Source organism: Trifolium pratense, linkage group LG2 (genome assembly GCF_020283565.1).
Source record: "Trifolium pratense cultivar HEN17-A07 linkage group LG2, ARS_RC_1.1, whole genome shotgun sequence".
NCBI classification, from domain to species: Eukaryota; Viridiplantae; Streptophyta; class Magnoliopsida; order Fabales; family Fabaceae; genus Trifolium; species Trifolium pratense.
In genome coordinates this window covers 7,480,509-7,502,823 of record NC_060060.1, presented here as the reverse complement: position 1 = coordinate 7,502,823, position 22,315 = coordinate 7,480,509, and the positions used below count along the sequence as shown (strand labels likewise).

At 32.4% G+C, this 22,315-nt stretch overlaps 2 protein-coding genes and 1 pseudogene across 2 annotated transcripts; 2 read left to right on the top strand and 1 right to left on the bottom strand.

Annotated features, from left to right (window-relative positions):
• The first annotated feature begins 6,341 nt into the window (after positions 1-6,341).
• LOC123904084 lies at positions 6,342-9,471 on the top strand. The gene is made up of 4 exons (XM_045953773.1): positions 6,342-7,130; positions 8,068-8,295; positions 8,558-8,862; positions 9,051-9,471. The coding sequence occupies exons 1-4, from the start codon at positions 6,342-6,344 to the stop codon at positions 9,469-9,471; spliced, it is 1,743 nt and encodes a 580-aa protein (XP_045809729.1).
• Positions 9,472-9,667: 196 nt separating this feature from the next.
• LOC123904083 lies at positions 9,668-11,673 on the top strand. The gene is made up of 4 exons (XM_045953771.1): positions 9,668-9,927; positions 10,003-10,180; positions 10,265-10,390; positions 11,161-11,673. Exons 1-4 carry the CDS (start codon positions 9,668-9,670, stop codon positions 11,671-11,673), a joined length of 1,077 nt encoding a protein of 358 aa, XP_045809727.1.
• Positions 11,674-12,376: 703 nt separating this feature from the next.
• Positions 12,377-16,111, bottom strand: LOC123909949 (annotated as a pseudogene).
• Between the last annotated feature and the right edge of the window lie 6,204 nt (positions 16,112-22,315).

The following is a 22,315-nucleotide window of genomic DNA, read 5'->3' as shown; positions in this document are numbered from 1 at the left end:
CATATATGCAACATGCCTGTAGGAAGGGCTGGCTACTGTACCAATTTTGACAGAGGAAAGGATTTGGTGGAGGACTGGATTGACTGCCCTACCTGCAACAAGATTGCTCTCTGTTCTAAAATGGAAACAAAGCTCTTTGTACACTCCTAGGTTGGAATTTGACCTCATACTCAAAATGGGAGATTACTCTTTCACTCACTAGAATATGTTTTTGTGTTTAACTGTTTTGTATTTATTTCATAATATTGGTTTCAAATTTTGTTTTAACAAGGATGTCTCATAATTAGTCACTACTAAACGGTAGTGGATAACTTTATATTTATAATATAATATTATGATAACCCAAAAAATAATCGCTACTTTTAGTTTCCAAAGTAATTTTATAATTACTTTTATTTTCTTTGATTGTATTCTTTAACTAATACTAAAAGGCAAATTCTTAAGTACCCATTCTTAAGAATTGGGTTACTTGACCCATCCTAGTTGTCAAACATAGAAACATTTATGAGTCTTTGTTTGTTAATTGTTATTATTAGATACCACTTTCTTATAATTGCACATTTACCCCAAATACATTAATTGTATTTTTTCATTTCCAATTCAATTTGATTTGTGAATCAACTTTGCTAACTCTTTGTCAGATTCCATAAAGCACTGCTTCGATCCATTTGTATGATGATGATGAACACCCGAGGAGCACGAGCACCACCAAAGACAACACTTATTTATTCAACATTTTCTACACTTTAAATATATTATTGCTTTTTTTTTTAAACATCCGATAATTTCCAGTAACAACAGGTATTTTTTTTATCGAATTAGTGAAATTTAATTTGTTTAAATTTAAGAGAGTAAATATAATTTATTGTGTGATGAATAGTTACATCAAATATTAATAATTTTTTTTTTAGAATAATGAAGTCCAAATTTATAAAATTGGACTTTTCTTACTCAATCCAATTTTTCTCGGTCACAACAGCACACTGAAATGTTCTTTGCGCCGGCCCTAATTCTTCTTCTCTTCAAGTCTCCTCCTCCTTCTTCCTTGAGTGGTGACCTAAAATCACCCCTCCGCATTTTATTTTCCTTCCGTTTAATCTCAATAAGTGATTTTCACATAACCAAATTTTTTAGTTTTTTCTTTTGTTCTGATTTTAGTCGTCTAAATGCGGCAGTGTGTTGGTCGTCGTCCGATTTGTGCGGCGTTTTGGATTATCCGTCGTGTTACGGTGTTTGTTTAGTTCATATTGAAAGATCAACTTAAATCAATTGCAGATTTAATCAATGATTTTGACATCAACATTGCAGATCCGGAAGCATGGACATTCTGGTGACTTTAAATTTATCCTATTACTTGTAGGCATTTTGCCGTTGTATGCTATTAATTTGGATGTTGTGAGTTTGTTCGCAGATTCATCCTTTTTCGTTTTTAGCGAAGTTGAATTTGTATTTATATCTGATGTATTCTATCAATTATTTGAATGAATGAACATCTTATTTAGTCAAAAAAAAAAAACAGCACACTGAAATATATATCAACCATCCATTTTTTAATCGGCAGAGATTATTTTACAATGTAAAATTGAGTTTTAAATCTAAACCGTTCTATTTTTAATTAATGGTCGATATTGACTACAAAGTAAAAATGTGTGATTTTTTTACAATGGACATAAACTTTTGCAACTGCACCGGTTCAGGATTCTTATTTTGTCACATTTTTTTTTTCTAATTGGTCACTTAATTCTGTTTAACTGTCGAATATGATATAGATATGGTAGAATATAGAGTTAAAAATAAAAATATAATGGCATGTAAATTTTTATTAGGGATAAATAAATTTTTACCCCTTGCAAAAATGATAATTTTATAAGTTTAGTCCTTAATTTTTAGGAAAAATTACATCTTTAGTCTTTTACCTTTATTCCATGTAACGATTTATTCCTTTATTTTCTTGCTTCTGGGCCAAGTAACTTCACTTTTTCAGGTATTTGCTTGCTTTTGGGCTTCAATTGCTATTAAAACTACCTAAATTACTACTAAAAACAACAATAATTGACTGTCATAACTGAACGAGGAGAAAATCAATACCAAGATGATTACTACATGGATAATATTTAGATATTTATATTTCGTTTCTGTTGTATTTTTTTTTAAAATTTGTAATATTTAAATATTTTATGCGTTATGAGATTTATCTATATTAGTTGTTTTATTATATTTATGTTTTACTTATTAATTATTTTTATATTAAATTTTAATTTTATTTAATTAATGTAATTTTAAAAACAATAAACCATTTTTTTAAACATATAAATTCCGCTTAAAAAAAATAGAAGCATTTACCGGCGGTTTGAACTGCCAATAAACACTCTGTTTAAAAAAAAATTACTAGCGGATATTTCCGCCACAAACTAGCTAATTGTATAAAGGCCTCCGAAATTTTGAGACCCGATGTCGGGTCTGCCTTTACCCGAATTCGAACTTTAGACCTTATCACGGTTGTTAGAAGTAAATCTGAGACTCGATATATTTTTTATATATATAAATATTTGATATTTATCGTAAGAATCAGAGAGTACTAATTAGTTATTCTGGGAGCATGATTATAAAATTATTTAAATTATATATTGTAATTTTTTTTACAAATTCATCCAAAATCAAATCACTCTATGATGTTATTCTTATTTTGTTTCGAAAATATTTCTATAAATATTTATATAACCTATATTTTTTCCGGTCATAAATATAACATAAAATCAATTTTTCAGATTCATTCAAAATTTAATTTATTTGGTCCATATTATAGGCTAGATACATTAGATTCTTAATGAATGTAAAAATTAAATTTTCTTTTATATTTAAGGTCAGAGAGAGAGTATAATTTAACTGTAAATTAAAAAAAATATTATACAAAGTCATCTCTTATGAAAACAGAAAATTGCTACAATAAATAAATAAAGGCACATATATATATATATATATATACACACACACACACAAAGTCATCTCTTATGAAAAACAGAAAATTGCTACAATATATATATATACTTGTTGTCTCTTGTCTTAGTTATTTTTGGGTGAAAGTTTATGAAAATGGTAGAAATTTTTTTTTGCAAAAATATAAAGACAAAAAATTGTGTCTTTTATATCCCAATTTTGAAAGTTGCAAAACGTGCAGTTCGTTCTTGTAAGCCCAAGGGTCTCATGGGATAATGTGCGCAACAAAATCAAAATGGGGTGGCTTTGCAATTACCAAAAGTGACATTGCTACAATTAAAAACTAATACCACTCAGTATTGTATTTAATGACATTGTAAGTGACATGTTTTTAAACCACTATATTTATGACAAGGGGTAACCAAGTTGTCACCATATTAAAATGAAGATGTATCTTTCCTTAAAGAACAACTCAGATGGCAATTAAAAACTACAAAAACATTTGATTTGTTGGGGAGCAGATTGAATATGCAATTTCCCACTTCTATACGCGCTTAGTCTGTGCGAATTTTATTGCAATGCTGATTAGATTTAAAAGAAATGAAAGTGAAGACCTATTTTAATTCACTCACTACTAAAAAACAAATTTTTAGAGTCTGTTTTTAGCGTCAACTCCTGACACCGACGCTAATAGAGTCGGATTAGAGTCGGGTTTGACCCGCCGCCTGCACTATACAACACCCTTTTTTAGTCCGAGAAAAATAGAAGCAATGTTTTAGTCCCACAAAAAAAAAATACATCCTGACCAACCATTGAAAAGGACAATTAAATTCATAAAAATAATTAAAAAGAGACAAAATGTCAATACTTAAAAGAGAGATAATTTGATCCCTACAACAAACCAGTTCTTTAAATAACTTTGTCTTAACTTAATTGCGCTTTTAATCCCCTTATTTTATCAAAGTCAAGAAAATAGTCTCCCACCATTATAAAAGGTGGGAATTTGACTACCCATTTCATAAAATTGGGTCACCAGCCCATCCTACATGTCATAAATACAATGGTTTAAAAACGTGTCATTGGAAAAATTAATAAAGCATATAATTATGCATATAACTATTTATAATTACAAATTCACCCCATTTTAATTAATGCATATCCTACAAACCGTATCCCTATGTACTCTACTTTGCAACTTTCAAAGCACAAATTGGAAACTAAAAGGTTGCGGCTTTATTGTGTTCATGCTACTACTTTGTTTTTTTATCTTTTACTAAGGAGTGATTATGGTGCATAAGCTTTTTCCTTATGCACCATGCATAAATAATGAAAATTGCTTAACGCACCCCCAAATTGCTTAGCGCCCCCCCATATACTTAGCGCACTCTCAAATTTTCTCGTGCGCCCCCAATTTTTTCTCACGCACCCCCCCCCCCCAATTTTCTCGCGCGCCCCCCAAAACCATTTTTGTTGTGGAATGGTTTCACATTAGATGTACTTATAATGCCAAAATCATTTTTACTGTCGAATGGTTTTAGAGGGTTGTAATTCAAAATCATTCTGCTTGTGGAATGGTTTTGTGTGTTATTTATGTTGGGGGTGGGGGGCTCGCTAAGCAATTTGGGGGCGCGCTAAGTAAACTGGGGGGCGATAAGCAATCTTGGGGGGTGTGCTAAGCAATATGGGGGGCGAATTAAGCAAACTGAAGGGCGCGCTAAGCAATCTGAGGTATTTATGCATGGTGTGCATAAGCAAGACTTATGCACCGTAACTTATGCCCTTTCTGCTCTAAGTATTTTCATAAACCTTCACTCAAAAGGTAAAAGTTATTATATTATTACTCTATTTATTTATTATAAGAGATTAAAAACATTTATCGTAAAAAAAATTGTGCATTAATAATATAAATTTTTTTGATACCCATGAGTTACGAATTGAATCTCTAACCACATGCTTAAAGAAATCGAACCTCCCAACCAATTTTTTTTTTTTTTGCGCTAAAGATATGAAATTTGAATCTTAATTAGTATTTACTATAAAACGAATTAAACCTTTCACTTTTTTTTTTTAACGGAATCAAACCTTTCACTTAACCAACAATAAATTATGCTATTTGTTTTTGTAAATTAAAGGTATCCTCCTATGAGCAACTGCAGAGGCTAATCTCCTATAGGAGACTATGTTATATAGTTTATTTTATTTTTATAATTAAGCATGTGTTTATTACAACATAAATTTTTTTATATATAATGGGGGCTGCTAACTTAGACCCAGTTGGGTCTAAGTTAGCAAGGTGCACCTTTTCAGTTGGACCAAAATACCCATTCTTTTTATTTTTGACAAAGTATAGCAACAGGGACATATATGTAATTTACATGATAAAAACACGCGCTCCCCATATCTCGCGCGCCCCCATACCATTTCACCAACTCAGTTTCACGCGCCCCAAAAGAATCTAATCAACGCGCCCCCAATTCTAAACTCATCGCAGATCCAACGAAACCATCATCATCATCATCATCATCGCAACCACCGTCCACCATCATCATCATCATCGCAACCACCATCGTTCTCTTTAATTTCAGAGAATCAACGATTCAACGAAACCATCATCATCATCATCATCATCGCAACCACCATCAACATCACAATTCAACGATTCAACGAAAACACCATCAACATCATCATCGCAAACACCAGAAACGACCATCACGATTCATTCAATCTCCTCCAGACAACATACGGTATCCCTTCCATCTCTTGTATCTGTAATTCTATTTCATTTTTGTTCTGAATCTAAACTTTAATTGTGCGTTTTTGTTTTTATTTATGAAATTGTGTTTGTGAAAAACTATGAAACCATTTTGCTAATATAATGGTTTCATTCAATTGGGTCTACCTATGGTTTGGATTACGGTTTTGAAGAATTAACAAAAGTCAGGGATGAATAAATACTAGTCACTGATATTTGGATGAAACCATTGTGAATGTAGAATGGTTTCACTAATAAATAATCACAGATATTTGGAGTCCTAATGGCTTTTTGACTAAGTTGTGAATATTTTATACTGATATTTGGATGAAACCATTGTGAATGTAGAATGGTTTCAGAGAGTTGTACTCTGAAACCATTATACCAGCAAAATGGTTTCAGATAGTTTTTCACTTGTGTTTTGCTTCATCAATAGTAAACTAGATGCATATTCAGTTCATATTATTTTATCCTCTTTTACCATTTTTAGTTGTACTCTGAAACCATTATACCAGCAAAATGGTTTCAGATAGTTGATACATTTTATTTGTTCTTTTTTATGCTTTTTTTGTGATGATTTTTGTGATGGTATAATGGTTGAGTTCTTATGAATTTGTTATGTTTTAGGGTGAAAACATTTAAGTACCTAGAGATGCTAGATCCACCAACCTTCAGTCTCGGGTTGACAGCTTCAGATGAGGAGAAAGGGAATGCTTCATCATCTGGTGCTGAGGCAAATGTAAAGCATAAAGGAAAGGGAAAAAAAGATGAGAAGAAAGTAAGTGATAAAGTGAGGAAAGATAACGATGCCGATCCAAGATTGAGGCACAAGCTTAGCATACCTAAGGTGTACGACATTATGCAATTGATAGAAGGAAAAAGAAGGAAAGATCAGATAGTTAAGGAACTTACCGAATGTGGCTTTGGAGGAATGAGGTATATATGTAATTGGACAAAGATTCCTACCTTCTTTGTGGATTGGATAGTAAAAAGCTTTGAAAAAGAGCACATGTGGATTAGACTGACAAAGACAAAGGTACTCCCTTTGAGAGATGATGATGTACATCGAGTGTATGATCTACCAATGGCGGGGAAGGAAATTAACTTGGATCTTTGTTCTGATGGAGCTATAAGGAGACTAAGAAGAGAATTAGGATTGGGTGGGGATAGTTCTCCACATGTGAAGGTGAGTGATTTGGAAAGCAAATTGAAGACGATCGAGCATCCAAAAGCATGGGTTAAAGGGGCAATCTGTTATATCATTCACAATATTTTGTGCCCCACTAATCATAGTGGTGTATCACTACAATATGCACAAATATTGGAGGATCCAGCCGGCGTGTCATCGTACAATTGGTGTTCATATGTTCTTCAATATATGAAAGATGGTTTACAAAATCCGATTGTTGCAAATCCATTAGCCGACTTCCATTTCCTCATGGTAATATTTCTATACCTTACTACTTATATTTTTTTTGGATAACAATTAACAACTTGAACATTTTTGGACCACTATAGTTAGTTTTACACTCAATACTGTGATTAGGAAGATGGTTTTGAATTCAACAAGTGTAAATTGATATGATAGTGATAATGGTAGTCCTAGTCTAGTAATGTAAACACAAATAGGAAAAATGGTTTTGAATTCAACAAAACATTACTCAGATATTATACTCATTCATAAACTTTGTTGATTTTGTAACAAACTCATGAGCTTCTAAATAGTATGATTCAGATGCATTTTTACCAAGTTTATGATGAATTCCTTTGTTTAAAATTGCATGACACTGACTATGAAACCATTTAACTGTGATAATGGTTTCAGTGTACAACGCTATGAAACCATTTAACAAGAAAAATGGTTTCATTAAAAAATAGATTTGTTGTTGTGACTGTTGTGATGTTTTTACACATTTTGACGCTGTAAAAGATCTCGACACAGTTGATTTGAAATCAGACGGTTATGGCACGAAAACTTATTCCCTCAGTTCATAGTAATTTTTTTATAAGTTTACTTATTTTTTATTCACTAGATAGAGAAAATCTAGTGATACATACATTCTTGTTTTGCTTATTTCCGACGACTGTTAATGTCTCTATCTTTTAAACATTAAACTGGCTATGAAACCAATTTACTGTGATAATGGTTTCAGTGTATAACGCTATGAAACCATTTAACTAGAAAAATGGTTTCATTAAATTAATAGTTAAAAGCTAGGATGTAGGATTCCTAATATCTCTTTAAAATCATCCTATAAACAAACATAAAAAGAAAGATATAAGACTAATTTTTTAAATTATGTATGCGATTTATTGTGTATTCCCAAATCAGACTCTTTTTATTGTTGATGTTTTTATCATGCTAATTTATTGTGTAGATTAATTATATGGAAAAGATGGGGAAGAAAAGCCCATTTCTGACCGGGAGATACAAACGACCCTCACTTCGTGATTGGGACGTAAAGACGGCAACCCAAGATATTCAAAAGGTCCACGACGTTATGGGACTCGAGTATGGATTGACAGCCGGTGTAACCACATTGAACAACACTGATGAAGTGCCACTCGTGCTATGCTTTGATGCAGATACTTGTCCATTGTCTGCGGTGAGTGAAAAATAAAGATAGAAATTAAACAATTAAGGAATATTATGTGGAAACCATTAATCTTGCTAAATGGTTTCAATAAGCTATACTCTGAAACCATTATACCAGCAAAATGGTTTCAAATAGTTGATACATTTTATTTGTTCTGTTTTATGCTTTTTTTTCTGATGATTTTTGTGATGGTATAATGGTTGAGTTCTTATGATTTTGTATAATTATTAGTATTGTGAACCCGGTTATGTTAATAATTATTTGTATACAGGCACCGATGCATCTTAATCACTATAGGTCCTGTATAATGATCTACAATAGAGCTGCTGAAATATTGGAAAGAAGGTTAGCTGAGGGTAAAGATGGGGCAGCTGAACAAAAAGTTGGAAATGAGCAGGCAAATATTGATGAGGGAAATGTTAGGAAACAAGGTCTAAGATATAAATCATCAGCTAACAGAAGAAAAGTAATTCCCAATGTAGAAGATGAGGAAGCAGATGATGGACAAGGACAACAACCACCAGTCTCTGGTACACAAGAAACAATACGGCAGTATCCACAATATTTTGATGCAGGGTAAGTAATGACTAGTATTTTGTTTCAGTTTGTTTTTTAAATATAAATAGTTTCAGTAAGTTATATACTGAAACCATTTTTCTTGATAAATGGTAGAATATTAAGGAATATTATAAAATTTATATTTTGTAGAATATCCTTAGATAATATTCTAACATCTTATACCATATCTTTAACACTTGTTTCAGGATGGAGAAGAAGGGTGAGAAAAATGATGAAAAGAAGGATGAGAAGGATGACAAGAAGGATGAGAAAACTGATGAAAAGAAACATGAGAAGAAGGATGATAAGAAGGGTGAGAAAAATGATGACAAGAAGGATGTGAAGGATGACAAGAAGGATGAGAAGGATGACAAGAAGGCTGAGAAAACTGATGAAAAGAAACATGAGAAGAAGGATGTCGGATGTGGAGCTGATGACGGAAATGTTGGTAAAAAAAGTCTAAGGTATAAAGCATCAGTTAAAAGAAGAAACAATACTGCAGATGATGAGGAAGCAGATGATGGGCAAGGACCACAACCACCACTCTCTGTTACACAAGAAACAATACTGCAGTATCCACAATATTTTGATGCATCATCAGAATACTGTAAAGAAGTTGTAGAGTAAGATTTTTTTGAAATGATTTCATTATACTAATAGATTTTTTTGAAACAGATATACACAGGACCAGCTTTTAAACATTAAAATAGCTTTGAAACCATTTAACTATGATAATGGTTTCGGTGTATAACGCTATGAAACCATTTAACTAGAAAAATGGTTTCATTAATTAAATTCTCCACAATTCTGCAAAATAACAGCTATGGCATTTATTTGGCGGGCAACTCCGTTAAGGACGGTGTTGGTTGATGAAATCATTGACTTGAGTCAAGCGGACACCGTTAAGCCAACTAGAGTGAAGAGGAAGAATGAAAAGGAGGATCGCACATATCCTGAACGTAGACGAGCTGTGAAGAAATCAAAGTACCTTACAAGCCCATATGATACTGCTGTCTACGAGTCAACTGCAACTAAATTGCAGAAGGATATATGCACCTATGCATGGATCAGTTCAATTGATGAGTAAGTCAAAATCATTTTAAAATATTGTGATTAGAATATGTGACTACAAATCCTAACTGCTTAATAATTATATAGGGAGGAAATTCTCTACTACTCCAAATCACATGACTTCTCTCTACAACAGAAAGAGTTATGGACTCTAAACAAAGATGAATGGATCAGTTGCTTTGTTGTAAATAGTTGGGTAAATTACTTGAATTGGAGGCAACGAAAAGGACAAATGACAAGGCTTGTTACACGATATATCAATTATGTACGGATTATATTCCATGAATATTAATAGTTTACTTACTTTTAAGTTTTTTTGGAATTGATTTTACTCATTTCATATAAACAGCAATACATGGAAAGACCGGATGCACTGGAAATAGAGCAACCAGCTGCGTTCAATAACTTCATTGCAAGACTGAAATGGTTCAAGTACATGGATTGGAAGAAAATTGACCCTACAAGTCTGGAATACGTAAGTCCTTCCCCGACTATTAGTTGCTTTAATTATGAAAAAGTCTATTAAATGTCAATTGTGTATAATTAACCAAACTAATAGGTTAATTATTGAAGTCATTTAACAACACTAGTGGTTTCGTTGGATATACTAGTGGTTTCATTGGATATGTTATACAATAAAACCATTAATCTTGTTAAATGGTTTCAATAAGTTATACATTGAAACCATTAGTCTTATTAAATGGTTTCAATATCTTACGGTTTAGTCTTATGGTTAATTAAAGGTAATCTTTACCAAGTTCTAATTAATACATTTAAGTAATCAGTTCTGGTTATGTTAAACACTTGCAATTGTAGTACCTTCTAATTAAAATTACAGTTTAGATGTGACAATAAGTAAGTACATAAATCATTGCTAATAAACCTTAGATTTAGGGGCTAGCTGTGAGTCTTCTGATTCAGGGAAAAAAAAGATGTTTATTCTTGTTTCTAGTATGATATATTTTAGTTTACATGTCTTAGATTTTACATGTTATTTGTACTTTGTTAACTCAAACTACGCCACTTTTAGGGTGCAAGACCCAACCTAATATATTAAACCATTAGGTTCAAACTCCCATTTTGTTCCTTTTTTTTAAGTTACTAAAATATATCATACTAGAAACTTCCAGTTTTGTGATTCTTTCAGTGTTTAAAAGGTTCAGGCAAACTTCCAGTTTGAGTTATATGCTCAATTTTGTTCCATTTTTTTAAGCATCCTAATATATTTTGTGTGCTTTTAAACAGATCATGACGCCCGTATTGATTGGCAATCCAGGGAGTCATTATGTGTGCTTTATTGTCAATTTGAAAAGCCACAGATTCCAATTCCTAAACAGCATGTATGGAGATAAGTTGGATTTGGACCCACCAAATATATACAAAAAGATGTTTGATGTATGGTTGAATGAGGTGAATGCATTTCTTATAGGATTGTATACTCATAAAAAAATGCCATTGCCTTTCCACTTTAGCAAATTTAGTTGGGAATCTCCAAGAATGCCAACTCAAATTGATAAGGACAATTGTGGAGTCTTCTGCATGAAGTTCCTTGAAGAATGGCAAGGTGACCATTACACCCAAATGGAGTCTTTCAAAAATTGGAGCCAACTCGGAAAGCGAGACAAAATTGCAAGGGTGATGGACTTAAGAATTGGGATATTGTCCACAATTTTAACCGACTCCAGCAATTCAATAAGACAAAAAGTGGAAAAGAATGCAACTTCTTACTGTGAAGAACTGACTCAAAAGCTAGGATGATGTCTGAATTTCTGAATTTGAATTTCTGGATTATGTATAACTAATGTAGTTGTTTAAAGGTTGTTGGAGGCTGCAATTTGAATTTCTGGATTATGTATAACTAAGTGCACTTTGTTACAACTCTTGATAGTTGCTTGCTTAACAGAATTTACTATTATTTTTTGCCACTTATAATTAGTATTTTCGCTCTTTTTGATATATTCTGAACCTCTTATATCTTCTCTCTTTTCTGTCATTAAAATATATAACTCTTTCTTTTTAACTATGAAGTTAATGAAACCATTTTTCTAGTTAAATGGTTTCATAGCGTTATACACTGAAACCATTATTACAGTTAAATGGTTTCATAGCATTATACATAATTTTAGTATTTATTTTAGCTACAACCATTATTACAGTTAAATGGTTTCATAGCTAGTTTAATGTTTAAAAGCTAGTCATGCTAGTCATGGGTATATCTGTTTCAAGAAAAACGTATTACTTTAATGAAACCATTTTTCTAGTTAAATGGTTTCATAGCGTTATACACTGAAACCATTAACATCATATTCATATTCGGCCAATTAAAAAAATAACACTAGAACATATTATGATACCAATAAAACAAACTTTAAAAAATAACACTAGAACATATTATGATACCAATAAAACAAACTTTAACATCTCATTACATCAATTAAAGAGAACTATAAGACTGGTTAATGAAAAGCAACTTAGTACTTTTATCCAATGATATAGTCAACACTATATCATTGTATTATAGCTACTACTCCCACTACTAAAACCACACCAGAAAACATGAAACACATCTCTGTTGAATTACTATCATCACTTTTATCCATTACATCCTCGAAGCCTTTTTTGACTATTAATTAGATGAATTTCTCCAACCCTTTTTGAACCTAATCATAAGAAAAACAAACAGTCAATATTAGCATTGAAAAGAAACAACAATTCATTATTTTCATTCAAGTAAAACTTACTCATTAGGTGATTCATTAGGCAATATGTCATTATGTTTCCTTTTGTTTGGACAATTCCGTGTGTCATGGCCGGTTGCACCACAATTCGGAAAAAGACAATGGCGAATCTTGGTTGCAGCTTCAACTCCTCCTTTTGGCCTTGATCGTTTTGGTCGACCTTTGCTTTTGGTTCTAACTGGATTTCCAACATCACATTCATCATCATCTGAAACAACTTCAACTACTACTTTTGCCTTTGAACCTTTTGGTCGACCTTCGCTTCTAGTTCTAACTGGAATTCCAACATCACATTCATCATTATTTGGAACAACTTCCAAACCAATTTGATCTTCATGACTTTCGGACATTCCTTTTATCTCTCGGATAAGATCCTCCAACCCTTTAGTAGCAATTTGTTTCCGTTCTTTTGTTTTTAAAGATTCATATTCAAGACATTGAATCAGAGAATGAAACTCAGCAGAGGAGACATCATTGTTGTTTACTATGTGACTAGATTTTGGGATCAATGAACTTTCACGTCTCCATCGAAAAGGAAGATACTTTGAAGGTATGTGAAAATAATTTTTCATTAGAAGCACTCGAATAGCATGCCTGCACAATATTCCAGAAAACTCAAATTCCTTAGAAGAGCAACGAATTGATTCTTAACCTTCTATCCAAGTTACAAGACGACCTCCATCATCTTTGGTGTGATGCTTCACAATAAAAGAGCCACTGTTTGTTTCAGTTGCAGCGTATTTTGTAGATAACTCAATCTCAATTTGAATCAACCCAAAAGCATAAGGTGTGAGTATAGATGCAACATGTTCCTCCATTGGAAAACTTGTTTTAAGTAGATGATTATGATACTTTTGACGCATTCTTGCTTCCTCTCCAACTCGATTCCTAATCTGGACAGCAACACCAACCTACCAAAAATACAACAATAGTTGAGTGAGATCATAACTTAGTAGGATCATAACTTTAACACCAATTCAGTACTTTTATCCAATGATATAGTCAAATACTGAAACAGAGTACTTGAATAAGATCATAACTTGCATAAAAAAAAAAGTTAAGTTCATACCCTAGTAATAAAATCAGTCAAACTTGTTTTGGCATCCAAGAAGTGTTTTATATATGAATTTATCGATTCCGAACGTCCAGTTGTTGTCATCCCAGCAAAAAAAAAGTCCTTCAAATAAGCTAGAGCCCAACGTTGGCGAAGAGAATACAACAATTTAATATGTATATCGTTACTTAGACCAAATTGTGCAACCATGGATTTCCAATATTGTTCAAAACCATCTTCACAATCTAAATGGTACACCTTGAAAAACTCAGATTTAAAGTCATTATATCTTGCACCTAATACAAACGAAAACCAACTTGGCAACTTTGCCAAAATGTGCCATATGCAAAAGGCATGTTTTGTGTTCGGAAATTCATTTGCAATGGCTTCTTTAAGCGATGGATCTTGATCTGTAAGAATTGTTTGTGGATTCTTTCCTTTGACAAAAGCTAGGAAATTCTGAAAATATTGAAATAAGATATTAACAGTCAAAGTTCAGAATTGAATCACAAATCTAATTACTCTTGTACACTGAAACCATTACTCTTGTAAAATGGTTTCAGTAAGTTATACACTGAAACCATTTGTCTTGTTGAATGGTTTCAGTGTACAATTATGATAAAAGGTTCAGACAAACTTCCACTAGTTGAAAGAACAGGCTCTAAATCTCGGTCATTCTATGAAACCTACTTAAAAAATTATTAGTTTAATTAAGAAAAGTCAATTTAATGAAACCACATCCCCATGTGGTTTAATGAAAGCCAGAATTGAATAACAAATCTAATTTAAATAGATATTTACCTTTAAAGCCCATGTGAAGGAAGAAATCTTCTCATTTCGTAATAGAACCCAACCAAAAAAAACTGAATTCCCATGATTGTCAACTCCAAGCCATATTCCAAGTGGCATATCATAACGATTTATTCGATAAGTAGTATCAAAGACAACGACATCCCCGAAAGATTCATATGCACGGATTGAATCACCAAATGCCCAAATAATGTGTTCCAACTTCTTATTCTCATCTATTGTGTAATCATATTGGAAGGCATCATCTAACTCTTTCAACCCTTTACACAATTTCAAGACATCTAAAGCATCATTTTGTTTGACAATACCACTTTGGTTTTGAAGGAAATTCCTAATATCTTTATCCATAAATGGTAGACTACCCACATCTATTCCTTTCTCTAATTCAAGCAATCTCATTGTGACATTAATGGAACAACCAGCTTTATACATCATTAGTATACGGTTTTGGTCAACAACCGGGATGTTACGATAAGCAGGGAGAAATTGAACCTCTTTCTCATCTAACAAATCATGGTTGTGGACATTGTTGAAATATATTACCACCCATTTTTCTTCCGATCCAATTGTCTCTTTAGCAACCACCAATCTAGCACTACAACTACACCTTGAAGCTTTCCGTTTCCTTTGACTTTCCAGTTCATTAACTTTGACTGATTTAGTAACCCCGGATCGATGGCAAACGAACTCTCTTTTGTAAACTGTTTGTGGATTTCCCTCCTCAGTAGTGTTTCTATAAACGTGATGACGTCTAATTGAGAAACCACTTCTTTGTGCAAACGAACAGTAAAAATTATAAGCATCATCATCACTATCAAAAATTTGACCTTGACAAGGAATCCAATCATCAATGTTAATGGCTTGAGGGAAATCAACATTTGTAAGAAGTTCAATTTCATCAATATCAACTTCATCCCGTACTTCAGTCGACATGTCTAATCTTATAGTTTAAATCTGAACATATCAAAGTAATAACATATCAATTCAGAACTCAAAAATCATATGAACTCAAAATCATCACAAAAAAAAACCATAAAACAGATCAAATAAAATGCATCAATTATCTGAAACCATTATACCATCAAAATGGTTTCAGAGTACAACAATCTGAAACCATTCTACCATCACATAATTTCATAAATCAAAATAAACGCACAATTTCATAGTTCATGAAAAAATAAACAGGAGCATAAATCATGCACATATAGCAAACGAAACGCATGTATGATTGTTGCAGAAATCACATAGATGATTGTTCATGAAAAAATAAACAGGAGCATGTATGATTGTTGCAGAAATCACATAGATGGAAACGAAACGCATAAATTTAACTAATCAATATAGCAAACGAAACGCAGTAATGAAGTGTTGAAGATGAAATTGTGATGGTATGCGTTCATGAACTATCTATGTGAATGATGATGTTGAAGATGAAAACAGACGAATATTTGGGATGGTGATGGTGATTGCACGACGATGAACATTGGCGTAGCTTGTTCGGCGATGGTGATGGTGATTGCACGATGATGAAGATGATGATGACGGCGATGGTGAAGAGTTGGGTTGCGATTTGGGGGCGCGTGTGGCGCGTTGATTTGAGATTCTACACTAATTGTGTTCTGTAGAAATGGGGGGCGCGAAAAGAAGAGCTATGGGGGGCGCGCTAAAAAAACAGTTACATTGACATCACTACCCTTCTATACCCTTCTAATTAATTAATAGTTATTGGGGTATTTTTGTCCAACTCAAAAGGTGCACCTTGCTAACTTAGACCTAACTAGGGTCTAAGTTAGAAAACCCCATATATAATATATAAAAATTTACATATTTAACTTATTAATCAATTTTTTACGGTCTAACCAAATATTTTGGTCTGTCACTAGTGTAAAATTATAAATATTACTCTTCACATTTATAAATGAATGCTATTTTATAATACCAGGTTGCTCCTAAAATATCTCTATATTTTGGAATAAATGTCACATTTATAAATGAATGTTATTTTATAATAATAATAATAATAATAATAATAATAATAATATAAAATTGGTCTTATAAAAATTGGCATGCATCTTGCTCAGGCAACTCGTTCTTTTGCTAGTCATCAGGTCTTTGATCATTGTTTCACCTTGTATTGAAACTATTATTAGAATGAAATGCACTAAATTTTGTTTTTGTCAAAAAAAAAAATTGGCATGCATATATACTCCCCAGTTCCAAATAGAGCAGGCTAAATATTTTTTATAAGCCTATTTAACTAAAAAAGTCAGGTCGCGAGCCATTAAAAAAGTCTTTGAGGCCTACTATATCGGCCTATTTAACTTAATATGAATAATATTTTTAATATGATTATTGTTTATATATTAAAATTTGTACTTTGATTAAATTATAGATCTATTAACTTTTTAAGTAGTTTAAATTTATTAATCTACATTAGTTTTTAACATATATATAAATTTATTATTATAAACTGGAATTGAAATATGATGACAAATTCTCTAAAATATCATGTTAAATATCAAAATTGAAATATGAAGGCCACATCAGACTTTCAAAATGTCAGGCTCAGGCCTAAAAATTAAGCTTATGATAGGCCACAGGTTAAGCTCAAGCCTTCGATTTTTTGACAGGCCAAACTCGGGCTTGACAAAGCCTAGCTCGGCCTAGCCTATTCCCACCTCTAGGTGCGGACTAGAGAACTCATCACACTACCAACCGTCCAGTTACATCGTGGCGGAAGAAAAAAGTATATCGCGTGGTGTGGAGATGAAGCAGAGAGGTGCAACGAAGTAGAGTAGGCAGTGGCTGAAGCAGTGTAAGCATAATATCATCTAGACATTTAAAAAACACACATTATTTAATTTTATTTTTAATTAATTGTTTCACTTTTGCGAGAGTGCCTAGATCTTATGTTCAACCTATTGTGACCACACAAGAATTTCTCTGTAGTCACTCTTCATGGTCATCGACAAGGTTTTGTTTTGTCACTTTTTGTTTTTGGGATCGTCTAATATGAACTCGGTCCAAAAATAAATTTTTCTATTTTTAATAAGTTTTAATAAAATATTATATTCATTCTCTATTTCTTTTTATCATTATAAAGTTTAGGGTTAAATAATTGGTCGTTGTAAATATCTCAAATTTCTTTTTTAGTCTCTGTAAAAAATTTCAGCAAATTTTAGTCCCCAAAAACATTTGACGTCAAGACTTTTAGTCCCCGCTTTTAAGAAACTCACATGTACTCTTCATATTTTTAAATCAGTTTTTGAATTTATGTTCATAATATTATAAGAATCTCTCCCATAAAAATTTAGAATATTTTAACAAAAGATAAATTAAATATGATTTTTCAAACAATTTTTTATATTAACTTAATTTAAATAAATTAAAATTCGTTTTACAACAAAACAGTGGATGAGCTTATAGCGAATAACTATTTTATAACACATAAAATAGCTGATTGAATTTGTATTTTTTTGATAAAATTAGTGGTGTTGAATTTGTTTATAAATATTAAATGATATAGAAGATGTATTTTTTTAATATTAAGTTTTCTTAACTAAAATGACAGGGTAAAATTGAGAGCAAAAATTATTAGTTATAAATTAATTGAATTAGTGCTCGTTTAAACTGACTTATTTTTGAACTTATATAAAATAACTGCAAATTAATATTTTTTTTACAATATTATTCACAAGCTTGTCAATGTAGTTTATAAAAAAAAAATTGTAAAGATACAATTTTAGCTAATGGAAACTTATGAATTAACAAAAAAATTAAAAAAATAAGCTAATCCAATCTTTTCTTAAGGCCCGTTTAGATTAACTTATTTTTGAGTTTACGTAAACAACTTATGCTTGTAAACTTACCCTTAGTTTATCAAAATAAACTATAAATTAGTAAAAATAAGTTATATGCTTGTAAACTTATAAGCTACTACTCCCTCTTGACACAAATATAAGCAAACATGCACTTTTGCTTATATTTGTGTCCGGAAGGAGTATAAGTTATAAATTATAAACTCAAAATTATTAAAGAGTCCATTTTTTTATAATTAAATTATATTTTATTAGTTCTAAACACAATAAAAAAATTAATAATTTATTTTAATTACATATAGAAATATAAAAATGAAATTTTAATTAGTTTGTTTTTTAAAGAACAAAAATGGCGGGATTATTATTTTTGGATTTTGGAAGAGGAGCACCGAACACTTAAATGAATAGGAAATGGTGAAAGTTGCAATTAATGTATTTGGGTTGAATATGCAATTATATAAAATAACATGTACTAATCTATCAATAGTGTGGTTCAAATTTATAGTTTGACAACTAGGATGGGCGCGGCAGTAGCATGGGTAGGGATACTAATGGCTAAATAAGAATTTCCCATTATAAAATCAAAACTTTTAGTCTGAGTAATCACAATTATTAGTACAATTTTGCATCTTAAAATGATGATTCATTTCCCTCTATTGTAAATTTAAAAAGAAAATACAACAATTATTACGATAGACAAAAAATCATAGTATAAAAAAATATGGCTTAATTGGGACCATGTAATCATCGATGGACTAAAATGTATGATTTTAAAATAAGTGTTTTCATGAGTGTCATAAAATATATAAGAAGACTTACAAGTGAAAGTAAATCTTCTATCTTTAATAAATCGCCAATTTTCAGTTTTTATCTTCCTATAACCATGCAAAAAAACACCCTTTTTTTGTTGGCGCAGCAGAAGCAAGGATTGCTTGGTTCAGAGGATGCAAAGTTCAGAGGTTATGTTGCCTCTGACTCTGAAGTGCTTCAGAGGATCGATTGCAGGCACAGGCACGCAGGCAAGCTCATAGGCGCGCAGACTTGAGCTTGAGCACACACACAGTTTTGCAAAAACTGTGTTATACAAGATGAAAACCTTTCTTGATGATTTTGATTAAGAACTGAATATGAAACTTAGGGAAAATAGAGAATTTTATTCTTCCTTATTGGGCCACAAAAGATTGATTACAAGTGAATGCACTAATTGCATTTATAGGGAAGCTTGTGTAACAAGCAAGCTTAACCCAAGGCCTAACCAATTCCCTAACTAACCTAGTTAGTTACTAACAAACTTTTTAACTAACAAGTTGGTTGTAACTAACTCTTATTCAAACATCTAACAAACTAATATTCAAGATGAATTATCAAATCTTAACACTCCTTCTTAATTCATGCTTGAATTACACACAACCAGGCCTAAGCTCCTCCTTAAGAACTCAAACCTGTCAAGTTTCACAGCTTTTGTAAAACCATCTGCAAGTTGTACCTCAGTTGGACAGTACTGCACTTCAATCATTCCATTTGTCACTTGTTCTCTAATGAAATGAAATCTGGTAGCAATGTGCTTGCTCCTGCCATGTGAGATTGGATTTTTAGCAAGGCTTATAGCAGACTTGTTATCAATCCTTAGGATTAGAGGCTTCACTGGTTCACACTTGATTTCTATCATCACTGAATTCAACCAAATTGCTTGACATGCTGCAAATGTACCTGCTATATACTCAGCTTCACAAGATGAGAGAGCAGTCACAGCTTGTTTCTTTGTACACCAAGAGATTGCAGCATTATTGAACTTGAAAACATACCCTAATGTGCTCCTCCTATCAGTTATGTCTCCACACCAATCACTATCAGAATACCCTATCAAAGTACTCTCTGCACTGTTTGTACCAATAGGGAATAGCAAACCAACTTCCAAAGTACCTTTAAGATATCTGAGGATTTTCTTAGCAACTATCATGTGTGACTTCCTTGGATCATGCATAAACCTGCTGATGACACTCACAACATAGCATATATCAGGCCTACTGTTGCACACATACCTCAATGAGCCAACTATTTGTCTAAACACAGTTGGATCAACCTTCTCTTCATCTGTGCACTCATCAATTTGTGTGTTTGTCTCTGATGGATTTGACAATGGATTGCAGCTTTCCATTTCAATTTTTTCAAGTAATTCACCAATGTACTTCTGTTGGTGCATCACTATACCATCTTCTCTTCTCATAAATTCCATTCCTAGAAAGAATGAAAGTTCACCAAGATCAGACATTTCAATTTCATTTTTGAGCTTATCTTTCACTTTTGCAATTTCTGCAACTCTACTTCCAGTTATGAGCAAATCCAACTATTGATCAGAGAAACACATACAAAGAAAACAAGAAAAAAGATTGCAAGGCTTTATTCTATATCCAGCAGAATTGTGATGCACATCATTTTGAAAAGATTTCAAAATCAACTAAGTCCAAAGAAGCTTGGGATATACTTGAGGGTTACCATGATGGTGGAACCAAGGTCAAGAAGGTGAAATTGCAGGCCTTTAGGAGGCAATATGAGTCTATGGTGATGGAAGAGGATCAAAAAGTAAGTGATTTCTTCTCAAAACTTCTTGCACTTGTTCATCAAATGCAAAATTGTGGAGAGACTGTCACTGATGAAATGGTAGTAGAGAAAGTGCTCAGATCCTTAACTCCAAACTTTGATAATGTAGTAATAGCTATAGAGTATGTGAAAGATACAGCTAACCAAGCAATCCTTGCTTCTGGTGCGCCAACAATTGTTGATTACGAATGAATGCACTAATTGCATTTATAGGGAAGCTTGTGTAACAAGCAAGCTTAACCCAAGGCCTAACCAATTCCCTAACTAACCTAGTTAGTTACTAACAAACTTTTAACTAACAAGTTGGTTGTAACTAACACTAACAACATCTAACAAACTCATATTCAAGATGAATTAGCACTTCTTAACATTTTTAAGATTGACCAAAATATGGGGAAATCTCACTCCCAACCTAACCACTTGAAACAATATACAACACTCTATTGAGTAACAAAGTAACACATTATTGAGTAACAAAGTAACACATTATTTTGTATCAAAAAAAAAGTAACACATTATTTAAAATATTAAACAATATAACATATACTCACTCCGATCACATTTATAAGCAAAAAAACACTTCAAATTTTGGTCACTATTATAAGCAAAAGTTAATTACTTTTAAACTAAGTAATATCACTATTCCTAATATACCCTTATTTAATTCTTATTTTTTTGGCATTTATTTCACTTTTACACTTTTTAAAGGGGTAATATAGTAAACTTAAACATTAAATCAAAAAAATTAACTACACTTTGCTAATATTTGTGATAGGAGGGAGTATGAAATAGATTTATTACGTGCCACACAATCAAGTAACAATAAGTAACACATTATTGAGTTGGCGGGTCACGAGGGGGCAGCCGGCCGGGGATCATTCATATTGAGCTCAAGAACAACTTCACAAGTGAGTAGGACACCACACTCTTGCCCAAAACCTTAAGGTGTTAGGTTTATGGGTCCTCTCACTTATAAAGTGTTCAACCTTCATTTTTCTAAACAATGTGGGACTTAACCACTCACACTTGCCACAACAATTTCCCCCTCAAGTGTGAGTCCATCCATTCTTGGATATGCTCCCCTCAAGCGGAAGCTCTTACAGCTACACTACACTTGTACCGTCGTTGCCGCTGCTCAACGGGACACGCCGTCTGACCACCTTTGTTAGGAAGACTTTTGATACAAGGAGCCAGTTAAACCCTTCGTCGAATCATCGGCTCTTATACCACTGTTAGGCCACGAAGGGGCAGACGGGGGATCATCCACATTTGGCTCAAGAACAACTTCACAAGTGAGTAGGACACCACACTCTTACCCAAAACCATAAAGTGTTAGGTTTGTGGGTCCTTATAAAGTATTCAATCTTCACTTTTCTAAA

Excerpts from the sequence above, each read along its gene's own strand:
- LOC123904083 (XM_045953771.1), top strand. The coding sequence starts at position 9,668 with ATGGCATTTATTTGGCGGGCAACTCCGTTAAGGACGGTGTTGGTTGAT. Across the intron at positions 9,928-10,002 it reads TGGATCAGTTCAATTGATGA|GGAGGAAATTCTCTACTACT; the intron begins GTAAGTCAAAAT and ends ATAATTATATAG. Across the intron at positions 10,391-11,160 it reads ACCCTACAAGTCTGGAATAC|ATCATGACGCCCGTATTGAT; the intron begins GTAAGTCCTTCC and ends GCTTTTAAACAG.
- LOC123904084 (XM_045953773.1), top strand. The coding sequence starts at position 6,342 with ATGCTAGATCCACCAACCTTCAGTCTCGGGTTGACAGCTTCAGATGAG. Across the intron at positions 7,131-8,067 it reads CCGACTTCCATTTCCTCATG|ATTAATTATATGGAAAAGAT; the intron begins GTAATATTTCTA and ends TTTATTGTGTAG. Across the intron at positions 8,863-9,050 it reads CCACAATATTTTGATGCAGG|GATGGAGAAGAAGGGTGAGA; the intron begins GTAAGTAATGAC and ends CACTTGTTTCAG.